Genomic DNA, 13,558 nt, shown 5'->3' with positions numbered 1-13,558 from the left:
AAGGGAAGATGACAAAAGCTATCTAGTCTTATCAAATATTTGCAAGTTCTCTGTGTGTTGGCAACTTCCCAATCACAAAACAAATAAAAATAACTTCAAAAATGTTAAAAATAAATTCCAGTGACACAAAATAATGTCAAATTATATTATATGGTTATGATTCATGATGAGAATAAGCTACACACACTATCTAGATAATGAAGAAATTTCTTCAAAACAGTCCACTTTTCTTTCGATTTTGAAAGGAATCGCTTCCTCCTAAAGTTAATTATATAATTCTAAGAATGTCAAAACTGACAGGTGGTACATGGAGTGAAGAAAAGCTCCTACCCCATTGCAATTCTCAGCCATAAACTATTCTACGTTCCTCTTCTGCTGTTTTTTCATATATACTTAGAGAATTTGCTATGATGCTTTTCAGACAAGGATAACGTGGGGCATGTGGCATCTCCAGGCTAAGAGGTTTGTGCTCAGGACTGTGTAATTGTGGGAGGATTCTCTAGTCATTGCTGACAAAAATAAACACTCATATCTTCAGCCTCTATTCTACTGATTTTAAGAGTGAAATCTGTTTCTGACCCACTGCCACTGAACCTGTCAGGGACTCCACTGGCACAGTGAGAGTTCTATAGATCAGAACATGTGAAGACTGGCCTGGCCTCTTGCAGTACCAATGCAAGTACGTTTTGCCATCACTGTATAGAAGACTCTTTCTAGACCTGCAGGAGATGGAAGCTGACTCTCCAGGAGTGACAGGTATGGAGAGTAAATCTGGGGTTATCACAATATCCCCAACAACTCCTGAAAATAGAGCAATTAAAGTTTATACACAAGGGAATGAAAATTTAAAATGATTTCCCTTCCTTTATTTGATTTCTATCCATTGTGTTCAGGACTTTTATTCATATTCTAAAAATATTCCACATAAAATACATATGTAGAGAGAGCAGAGAGGCTCTTTCGAAGTCACTAGGACTATCCCGTTGGAAACTTGTCAGAGTTATCACAATACCACTTGTTCTCCTCCCTTCACCCTCTATACCTCACAAGCTAATTCCTGGAGAACAAGACTGGCAATTTCACACATGGACAGAACATGCATCCACATCAGGACTCCAGAAAGACCCATCCTATCACATTTTCCTTCTTTGTCATTGTTTTTCTCCTTCCCAGGTATCCAGAATGCAAGCAGTCCCAGAAGCTGAGCAGGACACCTCATTCTGAGTACCTAGATGATGAGTCCTATATTGTCAAGAGAGAAAGAAAGACTAGGTTTTGTCTTGGACTTGCAAGAAGATATCTACCCTAGGGAGCAACATGCAAATACCCTGGTTGGTACAGCTGTGTGAAAAATACACATGGGAGGCAATAGCTCACCAATAAGAGGGAAGTGACATAAAAGGCTGTACATAAAGTCTGCTTAAAGAAGAGGGCACATGGACTGCACTCTGTAAATCTGGGTCTGTGTGAATGGAGATGTACATGATCTACACTGCCTCAGCATGAAGAGATAGCACCACAGACCCAACATTCATGCAGGTGTGTGTACTGGTCAGTTTTAGAGAAGAATAGTCAAGCTTCTTGGCTTCCTCTAAGCTATTAGAAGGAAGGACAACATTGGCCCCAGTAGGATTACAGCTCACGGTTTCTACTTAACCAACATCAGGGATTTAAGCAACTGAAGGGTAGTATTTAAATGAGAATTAAAATTATATTCTATGAGGAGAAACAAGATAAATGAATAAAATCTTGTCTTTAGAGTTAAACCACCTTACTGTCCTCTTTATGGCAATCAGAAAGAGGAAAAATATCACTAAGTATATAATGGTGGCAATTTCTTGTAAAATTTTCACCCAATTTTTACTAATATTTACCCTTGTGCACATTCTTACTCTATACTGTATGGGTATAACATATTAGTCAGAGTATTAACAATTGCCTGTGATAGAGCCATTTAGATGAGTCAGGTGGCAAAAACACTTCCCTCCAAACTTTACCACCTGAATTTGAATCCATCTAATCAAAAAATCAACTACTCCAATTTGTTCTCTTAGCATGCTTTCACAATAGTAGGCATACACACATAAGCATAAACAGAAAACTTTACGAGTATAAATTAAAGAAGTGACTATTAATACTGTTATGCAATATACTAAAGATATTTCATGTACTGCATTTTTGAATTGTGTTTTGAGACATCTATCCAAGTTGAAATTTCTTCTTACACACCAGAGACTGGGGTATTGCTGTGATAGGCCTCACTATATTTTTGTTGCAAGAAATTTGGTCTTTGGTTCTTTGAGTTATGAAAGCAGTGGACTGTTATAAGCACTGCTTAATGAGCCATACTACTAGGTGCATGGAAGAAAGAGGTAGTAAGAGTTATCTAAACTATCAGCAGTTTATCAAGTGTTTTCAGAGGAGAAACATTTTAGTATGTTGTCTCCAGTTTGTTTGTGTGATAATTTGGTAGAGAAAATCATAACTAAATCTCAAATTTAGTGAAATATATAAAGGACAACTAGAAGTATAAAATTTGTGCTTGAAAATTTTACCTTAGAACTAAACCAATTTAAGCCAAATTCATAAGGCAGATTTAGTGGATATATATTGATTATATGGTATTGGTCAATCCAAACTCCCCTGAATCATACTGCATCAGAGTTAAATGGATATATAAATGCATCTTTACCATAACATGATAGAAATGATTATTATTTTTCAAATTAAAGGGTGAGTTTTATTTGTATAGGAAAATGAGTAAGTAAGGGAGCAACAAAGAAAACTTTGGGACTAAGGTCTGGATCCTGGCATTGACTTTAGTGATGGTTTCATGAGTACATACACTGACATCCAAACTTATAATGTATGAATTGCAAAGGAAGTTTGCTCATGTCAGCCATACTGAAGTACATTAAACATATTTGAGAATCACAGTACCTTCAATGTTTGGGGAAGAAACTGAAGTCATCCAGTCAAACAACAGCTAATAGAAATGTGTCTTGAACTGTGAAACCTCCTGATACAATCATTTCTTGATAATGACTTCTTAAAGATATATCTGAGCTATAAAAATGTGACAGCCATTAACCAAGATTATTCTCCTATTAGAACATCTCCATTGTGCTAATGAAGCTTCACAGCAGCACCTTTCCTACTGTCACAGCTTTGGCTCCATCACAGAGTTTAGTATTTATGTTTTTTTTTTCATTTCCTGTAGAATACTTTAGAGTAAGCCATTTATAATTTGTCATTTTCAAATCTCTTTCTTCCACTGATTTGTAATTACTTGGCATTTTTATTACAGAGGCTACAGTAGGGCTTGGGGACCAAACTGATCGCTTTGCAGGCATTAGAACCTGGGTTTGATTTCCCGAGCCCATGGTTAAAAAACAAAACAAAACAAAAAGAGTGTGTTGTCAGGTGATTATAATCCCAGAGAGCGGTGGATTCCTGTGGGTTGTCTGACCGGCCTAGTTTTCTCAGCAAACTACAGTTTATTTAGAGACCCTGCCTCCAGAACAAAATAATTAAAAGTTGAATGAAGACTGAATACTACCACTCTAGATTTAACTATCACTGCCTCATGTGCGCAAGGATAGGCATGCACTCACACATGGAAAGAAGATAGTGTGAGTACTTATAACCTTCATCAGCTTGCAACTTTTGTCTAAGTATCACATATTATGTCCTAGACAATGTTCCATATGCTTATAGAAAAAATCTACCATCTGCTAATTGTTGGTACTATTATATGTAATTCTGTTAGGTGTAAAATGGTCTATATTGTTAAATAAGCTACAATGTTTTGCTTTGTTAATGATCTCCTTTCTGAGTGTCCAAGTTTAATACTGATACCATTGCATAGCTGTCTACCTTTGCATGTAAATCTGCCCTTGGGTCTTTCTTATAATTTTAACTTTGAATTGTTTCATTTATCCTCAGGATTATTCCATTTTCATGGTGAATTACATTTTAAGTTTGTAGTTTTTACATCTTTTAAATTATCTTTTGTTATTACTTAATTTTGTTTGTTCCTCCATTCCTTACTTTTAGAAATACAGTCTTACTCTGTAGCTTACGCCTCCCAAGAACTTACCCTGTTGCTCAGGCTGGCCCCAAAGGAACATATCTCTAAATGTTTTTCTCTCAGGATATTAGTGGCTCTGTAATATACCTAATATACAGTCTTCTATAAACCTGCCATAAGATGTAGGCTTCCTCCAAATAAATAACAGGTAATTCATAGTAAAATAAGCATTTTCTTTCCAATTAACTGTTTTCTTATCTCAAAGTCAATTTGAATTTCTACTTTTTAAACCTAATAGTTTGGGTCAATATTTCTGTCACTGCATTAATGGTACAGGAATTCCTTTCTGCTCCCTCCAAAAATGTTTGCTCAAGAATACTGATTTCCTTTTGTGTTCGTAAAGAAATCTGTTTTACTTTGCTTTCAGCTTTGAAGTGAAGTATAAATTAACATAACTGTTAGTTTCTTCAAATTTTTCCATTCAGTCTATTAAATGACTTCCCATAGACCTTCCAGTCTAGGATGGTCATAATAAAAAACTTAATCATAGTCTTGAATTTAGTTTTAAAACAAATCTCTTTTAATGGAGAGTAACGAGGTGAAAAATACTGCTCACTTTTAAATGGCATTATTCTTTTGTTGCCATATTCCACAAGAACATTGACACATTAAGACAGCACGAAGAAGGAGTTAATGAACACATGAATGTAAGAAAGGAAAATAATGGAATATTTAATAATACTTAATAAAGAAAACCACAGTTCCCACCTTGAAAAGACTAAGAAAGCAATGAGACAAATGAAGGAGATGGAGAGGAGACAAATTTAACTTTCACTATTTGTAGATGTTAGGATATTGTACATAAGTGATCCGAAAAACTCTACAAGGGAATTCCTACAGCTGATAATACCTTCAGCAAAGTGGCAGGATATAAGATTAACTCAAAAAAATCTGGACCTTATAGTATGCGGATGATACATTCGTGGAGAAAGAAATCAGAGAAACAGCACCCTTGGAATTGCCACAAACAAAATAAAACATCTTTGGGTAAGGCTAAAGAAAAAAAGTGAAAAACCTGTACTGTAAGAATTTTGAGTCTCTAAAGAAAGAAATTAAAGAAGATACTAGAAAATGGAAGGTTCTCCAATGTTCTTGGATGGGTAGGATCAACATACTAAAAATGTCAACCGTGGCAACAGCAATTTACAGATTCAATGCAATCCCCATCGAAAGCCCAACAGAATTCTTCACAGACATTGAAAGAAAAATTCTCAACTCTATATGGAAAATCAAAAGCCCCAGGATAGCCAAAACAACCCTGTAGAGTAAAGGAACTTCTAGAGGCATCACTATCCCTGACTTCAAGCTCTATTACAGAGCTATAGTCCTGAAAACAGCTTGGTATTGGCACAAAAATAGACAGATAGACCAATGGAATAGAGTTGAAAACCCTGATATTAACCCACACACTTTGAACACCTGAATTTTGACAAAGAAGCTAAATTTATTTGACAGAATAAAGAAAACGTTTTCAACAAATGGAGCTGCATAGTTGGATGCTTGAATGTAGAAGATTGCAGATATGTCCATTTCTATCAGAATGCACAAAACTTAAGTCCAACTGGATCAAAAACCTCAATGTAAATCCAGCCTTATTGAACTTATTAGAAGACAAAGTGGGAAATACCCTTGAATTAATTAGTATAGGAGACTGCTTCCTGAACATTACACCCATAGAACAGACACTGAAACCAACAACTGATAAATGGAACCTCATGATACTGAGAAGCTTTTGTAAGTCTAAGGACACAGTCAGCAAGACAAAATGGCAACATACACTCTGGAGAAGATATTCACCAACCCCACATCTGACAGAGAGCTGATCTCCAAAATATACAAAGAACTCAAGAAGCCAGCCTCCAAAACACCGAACAATCCAATTAAAAAGTGGGGTACAGAACTAAATAGACAATTCTCAATAGAGGATTCTAAAGTGACTGAAAGGCACATAAGAAAGTGTTCAACATCCTTAGCCTTCAGGGAAATGCAAATCAAAACAAATCTGAGATACCATCGTACTCCTGCCAGAATGGCTAAAATCAAATCACCACTGACAGTTTATACTGGATAGGATGTGGAGAAAGGGGAACACTTCTCCACTGATTGTGGGAGTGCCAACTTGTAAAGCTACTATAGAAACCAGTATGTCAACTCCACAGGAAAATGGGAGTCAATCTTCCACAAGACCCAGCAATTCCACTCTTAGGCATATACCCAAGGGATGCACATTCCTACAACAAGGACATCTGTTCAATAATGTTCATAGCAGCACTATTTGTAATAGCTATAATCTGGAAGCAACCCAGATGACCCTCAACTGAATAAAGGATAAAGAAAATATGGAACATTTACACAATGGAGTACTACTCAGAAGAAAAAAATGGAATCTTGAAATTTGCAGGAAAATGGATGGAAATAGAGGAGACCATTTTGACTGAGGTAACCCAATCACAAAAAGACAAATGAGGTATGTACTCACTCATATGTGTTTTTAGACATAGGGTAAAGGATTACCAGCCTATAATCCACACTGCCAGAGAAGCTAGTAAACAAGGAGGACCCTAGAGAGACATACATGGTCCCCTGGAGAAGGGGAAAGGGACAAGATCTCCTGAGCAAATTAGGAGCAAGGGAGAAGGGGGAGGGAGCAAGGAGAATGGCAAGGGGAGAAGAGGAGGAGTGAGGAGGACATGAGAGAGCAGGTAGGTTGAGTCAGGTGAAGAACAGAACAAAACAAGAAAGGATATACCACAATAGAAGGAGACATTTTAGTTTTACATGGAAACCAGGCACTAGGGAAAAGTCTGGAGATCTACAAAGATAACACACACTAACAATGTAAGCAACAGAGGAGATGCTACCTTTAATGCCCTCCCCTGAGAATAAGATTGATGCCTGTCTTTTATACCATCCTATAGCCTTCATCCAGCAGCTAGTGGAAGTAGAAGCAGACACCCACATCTTATCATTGAATTGAACTGAAATCTAGTTCCTTAGAAGGAAGAGTGATGGGCAAAGGTGTCCAGACTAGGGTGGTGAAACCTGCAGAAACAGCTGACCAGAACAAACCCTTGTTCCCCAGACTGATAGCTGGGATACCAGCATGGAACTGATCCTGAATCCCAGAACATGGGTTTCAATGAGGAGACCTCAGAAATCTACAGAACCTCCTGTAGTAGTTCATTACTTATCCCTAGCATAGGTGTGGAGTTTGGGAGCCCAGTCCACATATTGGGATACTCCCTAAGCCAAGACATATGTGGGTGGGCCTAGGCCCTATGCCAAAATATATGATAGACTCTGATGACCCCCTATGGAATTTCTCACCCTCCTCGGGGAGCAGAAAATATGTGATAGGTGGGGTATTAGTTGGGAGTGTGGTAGTGTAGGAGGAGAGGTAGTGGGAACTGGGATTGACATGTAAAACAATCTTATTCCTAATTCAAATAAAAAGATAAAGTAGAAAAATCAGTATCCTTCCGGTATACAAATGGCATCAGATTGAGAAAGAAATAAGGAAAACAACGACTTTCACAATCTCCTCAAATACGATAAAATATCTTGAGGTAACTCTAAACAATCAGGTTAAATATTTGTATGGTAAAAACTTTAAAATATTAAAGAAAGAAAACAGAAGGGGGAAAAATCTCCCAAACATACTGATCAATAGCTTAATATATTTAAATTGGATATCTTACCAAAAGTGTTCCAAAGATTAATAGCAATCTCAATCAAATTCCAACACAACTCTGAACAAACCTTTAAAAACAAATCATTGGCTTCCTATGTGAACACACACACACACACACACACACACACACACACACACACACACACACACACAGACACACACACACACACACACACACACACCAGGATGGCTAATATAGTCTTCTATAAAAAAAGAACTGCTACAGATATTGCTACCCTATACTATAGAGGTATAAAAACCAAAACAGCTAAAACTTGTGCAAAAGCATAAATGTTCATCATTACAAATAATATACATAAAATCTCACACATATGTACACCTGATTTTTGATAATGATCTTATAAATACACACTAGGAAAAAGGCAGCCTCTTCAAGTAATGTTAGTAAAACTGGAGAGCCAAATGTAGAAGAATTCTAATAGCTACATAGTTATAACATTGCACAAAACTAAACTCCAAATGGATCAGCGACCTCAATGTAAAATAGATGAACTAAACCTGTTATAAGAGCCTTTAACTCGTTGGCATGAAAAGGGCTTTCTAAATAGCATACATACTATGCCAATATTCTTTTAAAACATCATCAAAAAAATTGGACTTCACCACCCTGGTCTGGAAACCTTTGCTCATCACTCATCCTTCTCTACAACTAGATTCTTGTTCTGTTCAGTGATTAGTTGTAGGTGTCTGCTTCTACTTCCACTAGCTGCTGGATGAAGGCTATAGGATGGCATATAAGACAGTCATCAATCTCATTATCAGGGGAGGTCATTTAAGGTAGCCTCTCCTCTGTTGCTTAGATTGTTAGATGGTGTCATCTTTGTAGATCTCCAGACCTTCCCCTAGTGCCTGATTTCACTATAAACCCAAAATTTACCCCTCTAATATGGTATCTCCTTTCTTGTTTTCTTCTATTCTTCCCCCAACTCAACCTTTCATCTCCCTCATGTCCTCCTCACCTCTCCTCTTCTCCCCTTGTCATTCTCCTAGCTCCCTCCCCCCTCATCACTTGCTCCCAATTTGCTCAGGAGATCTTGTCCCTTTCCCATTCTCCAGGGGAACATGTATGCCTCTCTTAGAGTCCTCCTTGTTTACTAGCTTCTCTGTGGACTGTAGACTGCTATTCCTTTACTCTATGTCTAAAATCCACATATGAGTGAGTACATACCACAATGAAGAGCTGTTGGTCCCCAGACCGATAGCTCGGATACCATTATGGGGACTGATCCAGACCCCAGGAACATGGCTTTCAGCTATGGGAACTCCTGTAGTAGTTCAGTACTTATATCTAGCATAGGTGTGGACTTTGGGAGCCCAATCCACATACAGGGATACTCCCTGAGCCAAGAAACACGGGGGTGGGCCTAGGCCCTATCCCAAAGGATATGATAGACTCTAAAGACCCCCTATGGAAGGCCTCACCCTCTTCGGGGAGCAGAAAGGATATGTGATAGGTAGAGTTTTAATTGGTGGCTTGGTAGGGGAGGAGGGTTTGGAGTGGAAACTGGTATTGACATGTAAAATAATCTTTTTCTAATTCAAATAAAAGAATAAAAGGAAACAATTTTATTTCATGAAACAAAAAACATTCTGTGTGGCAAAGGAACCATCATTCAGATACAGTGTCATCCTTCACATGGAGAAAAATTTTACCAAGAAGGCTAATATCCAAAATAAATTAAGAACTCAAAAATGCTAGAATTCAAGAAAACAATTAACCCCGTTAAAAAAATAATTACAGGTCTAAACACATAAGTCTCAGAAGTGGACACTCCAGCGGCTGAGAAACACTTAAAATATTCAACATCCTTAGCCTTCAGGGAAATGTAAATCAAAGTAATTTGAGGTTTCATTTAACACAGAAGAGACTGGCTCAGATGAAGAAAAAAAGTAAAGCTCATGATGTGAAAGATATAGGGCTAAGGGGAATCATCATCTATTGCTAACATGGGTGCAAACATCTAAAACCAATGTGTAAATCATTTGGTGGTTCCTCAGAAATTTTGGAATTGTTCTACACTAACATTCAGCTACACCACTCTTGGGCACAAACATCCAAAGACACTACCAAAGACATTGGTAGATAAAGATTTATCCCTAAAAATTGGAGGGGTATGCTCAGGACTTTCCTAGGGAAGCTTAAACCACTACTCTTGGGAGAAGGTTTAAATTATTCTTAAGAAATTTCCTATCAATACAATCACCCCAAGTTGTACAAATATTAATTCCCACCAATCATGCAATATATGGAGATCAAACACAAAAGTGGCATGGTGATAATAATCTGGCTCAGCTTTTCTAGATCTTTTCAGGCAACTGTGGTGGCATTATGAGTTTTGCATTCCCATCAGATATGGCTGTGCCAGCTACTTCTGTGCTTTTCATGTAAAAAAAGATATCAGTATAGATTTTTTTTTACCTCAGAATTGTTCCTGGAAACTTATTAATACTGTATATTTATTGTATTTTTCCAACCTCTGGTGTGAGATGTGAAATCCTTATGACTCAGTATCCATCTTTGCTGTCTATGCATCTGAGAGACAGCATCACCATCATTTGCTAAGCCAGTCAGTACATCAATATTTGGTTAGCATGGTGTCAGCAGAAACCAGGGAATGTTTCTAAACATTTTTTTAAAATTTAGTTATTTATTTTTAATTTTGATGGCAGTTTCCCCTTCCTCCTCTCCTCCCATTTTCTCTTCCCACCTCTCCTCTGCCTCCCTCCCCACCAATCCACTCCTTCTCCATTTCTCTTCAGAAAACGCATGATCCCTCATGGATATTAACTAAACATGTTATATCAGGTTGTAAGACTAGGCAACTGCCCTTCAATTAAGGCTAGGCAAAGTCCAGTATGAGGAAGTTTCCCAAATCCAGCAAGAGTTAGATGTAGCTTCTGCTCCTAATGTTAGGAATCCCAGAAGAAAACCAAGTTTTGCAACTGTCCCATATAAGGAAAGGAGCTATTTCAGTCCCATGAAGGCTTTCTGGTTATAAGTTCAGACTCTGTGAGGTCTTATGAACCCCAGTTAGTTGATTCTGTGTGTTTTTGTGTTGTGCCTTTGACCTAGAAGTAAACACATATTTCTTAGAATCTTCATTTAATGAAGACAGAGGCATATTAAAATGTTTTGCTTGATGTTTCTCCCATTCACATGTGTTTGGCAAGATATATATTCCATGCATTAATCCAGTTGTTTAGACTTTTGAAATATGACCAAGAACCTACAGAGTAGCAAAAACTGAAGCCCTTTGTTATAATTTAGAACTTTTTAGCTTGCTCATATTTGTGTCTTGCTTGTTGCAAATAATTATATCAATAGTGCTGCACACTCCAGGTTAATCAATATTATGCCACTTCAAATTTACCAAGGAACATCTGAAAATTATAGTAGTATTCATTTTGCAGCATGTTACACTGAAACAGACATATAGTGTGGTAACTGACTGAGTTTTTGAGCAATGCTATTGTTTTTCTAATTGTTCCTTACAAGTGGGGATTCTCATATCCTAAAACCCTGTGAGTTAGCATTCAGGACTGTTATCCCAATCAAGATGTCTATATAATAGTTCTCACAAAATTTGCACAGGCTACCACTAGAAGATAGTATTTGTCATTGTGTCCTGTCAGGTATGTATGCACATTTCTTCTTCATCTTGTGGACAACTGAGTTCTCTTGAAAACAATTTTGCCTTGATTACCCTAAAGAAAATTTGGGAGATACTTCCCATTTCACTCATACTCTTGACCCACATTTCATGTCTAGGAGGAAGCAGCTGGGCTCTAAGGGAAATAAAGGGTTTTTGTTCCAGTCTGTAGCACTGTGAGTGTGGTTTACTACTCCCCTGATTACAGTAGTAAGTGGCAGTATCTTCATGCTCAATGCTGCTGATTGTGAAGGAGTAAGATGTTCCAGACCCACTGCCACTAAAGCGAGTAGGTACTCCAGAGGCCAGGTAGGATGTTCTATAAACCATGAGTTTAGGGGGGGCTCCTGGCTTTTGTTGGTACCAGTGCAAGTAATTGGAGCTTATACTTGAGCTGGCACTGCAGGTGATGGTGACCTTTTCCCCTTGAGATATGGCCAAGGACTCTGGAGACTGTGTGAGGATAATGTCTCCATTTGACACTGTGATCATGTGAAAAAAATGAAAAGGGAGATAAGAAAGTATAAAGAGATGCAAAAATAACTTCATATCATACAATATTCAGAAGAATAAAAATGCAATGTAGTAGATCTTAGACTCATGTTTCCTGAGATTCTCCCATCTATTACCTGTGACACAGAGTAGTAGGAAGCTGAACATCTGCAGCTGAAAATACATTGTGTTTTCTAATCTGGATCTCACGTTATTAACTCATTGCTCTCATGAGGACATCTATTTAAAACTGCTTTGTGTCAATTGTGGTTTTGCAGGATGAAATATGCAAATAGCAAGACAGTTCATGGCTATTAAACACATGTGGTTGTTTAGTTATGGCATATCTGGTCAATCCAGGATAATGTCTACATATTTGTAGACATACAGTCATAAGGATGGAAATTTCTGTGATTTTCTTTTTCTCTCTTGTGGTGAATAGTTCTGGCCCAGAGTATTGTCCAAGTATTCCTGTTTCTTCAGGATAACTTGCAGTCTCTTCTTTGATTATTTATATTTAGTGGTTAATTGCCCATGTATTTGTGTGAATTTTGGCTTAATTTGTTTTGCTAAACTACAGCAAGTTATGCTGTCTACTATTTAATTGATAACCTTATTCAACTTTCTTCATAATGAAAGAATTCCCATTATTCTTCTGAAGATAGATGGTACATTTTCCCAAAAAAGACACTAAATCATGTGTGGTACTATAGAAAACAAACAAGTCAACATGCATTTATGGTGACTGAGGAAATCAGAAGAGGGGTTCAGGTTCGCTGGAACTGGAGATACAAATATTTGTGAAAGTTAATTCAGTGCCTTCCAATCATCTCTGGAACTAGGACTACAACAAACTGCTAGTGGAAAAATAACTAGGGAAGACTGTTGCTAGAAACAGAGATCTGGGAGAATCTTGGTCCAATCTTCTGATGACAATGTACTTGCTTATTAAGCAGGTTCAATAGTCCAATTGTGGATGTGGTTGGAGACAAATTAACTCACAAGGAAGTATACAGAGACTTGGAGATCTACCTAGAAACATGCATACAAAGGCAGGAGATTTTTGTTTTCTAGTTTTACAATGATTGCAGCTCTTAGCCTTGTGGTATTAGTTGGATAGATATATTTTAGTAGTTCCTTCTTTTGGGAAGGTGAACAAAATAAAGAGAGGTCAAGGTATTGTCTGTTTTGAGATCTAGAGGAAAGGCTACATTCATAGTGATCAGTACTAAATACTAGTGTGCTCAGAAAAAAAAAATAATACTGCAATTGAAAAATCCAAATAATGGCTGTTCTTTCATCCCAATGATCAGAGCTGTAAGGAGGAATAATTTCCACACAGTCAGACACATACACACACACACACACACACACACACACACACACACACACACACTCATTCCAAACTAATACATGCTATCTTGAAGTAAAGGAACATCAATGAGAAAACGGTATATACATCTGCAAAAGTGTTTAACTTGCATGCATTCTGATAATAATATTAAGTCAAAATTCGTAGACAAAACATATACCTTAAAGTGAAGTTACATACACCTAAAATAATATGGAAGATTCTTTTCATAACAATGGTACCAAGTCATTTAATATAAAGCA

General features: G+C 37.3%; 1 gene segment (V, D, J or C); it reads right to left on the bottom strand.

Moving 5' to 3' along the window:
• Positions 1-541: 541 nt before the first annotated feature.
• Positions 542-12,130, bottom strand: LOC113839075. The segment is given in 3 exon segments: positions 542-801; positions 11,644-11,934; positions 12,082-12,130. Coding segments are annotated over 3 exon segments (600 nt in total).
• Between the last annotated feature and the right edge of the window lie 1,428 nt (positions 12,131-13,558).

This window comes from Cricetulus griseus, unplaced genomic scaffold (assembly GCF_003668045.3).
Source record: "Cricetulus griseus strain 17A/GY unplaced genomic scaffold, alternate assembly CriGri-PICRH-1.0 unplaced_scaffold_297, whole genome shotgun sequence".
Lineage (NCBI taxonomy): Eukaryota > Metazoa > Chordata > Mammalia > Rodentia > Cricetidae > Cricetulus > Cricetulus griseus.
Note: the sequence above shows the minus strand (reverse complement) of the source record. Positions and strands in the feature narration are given on the sequence as shown.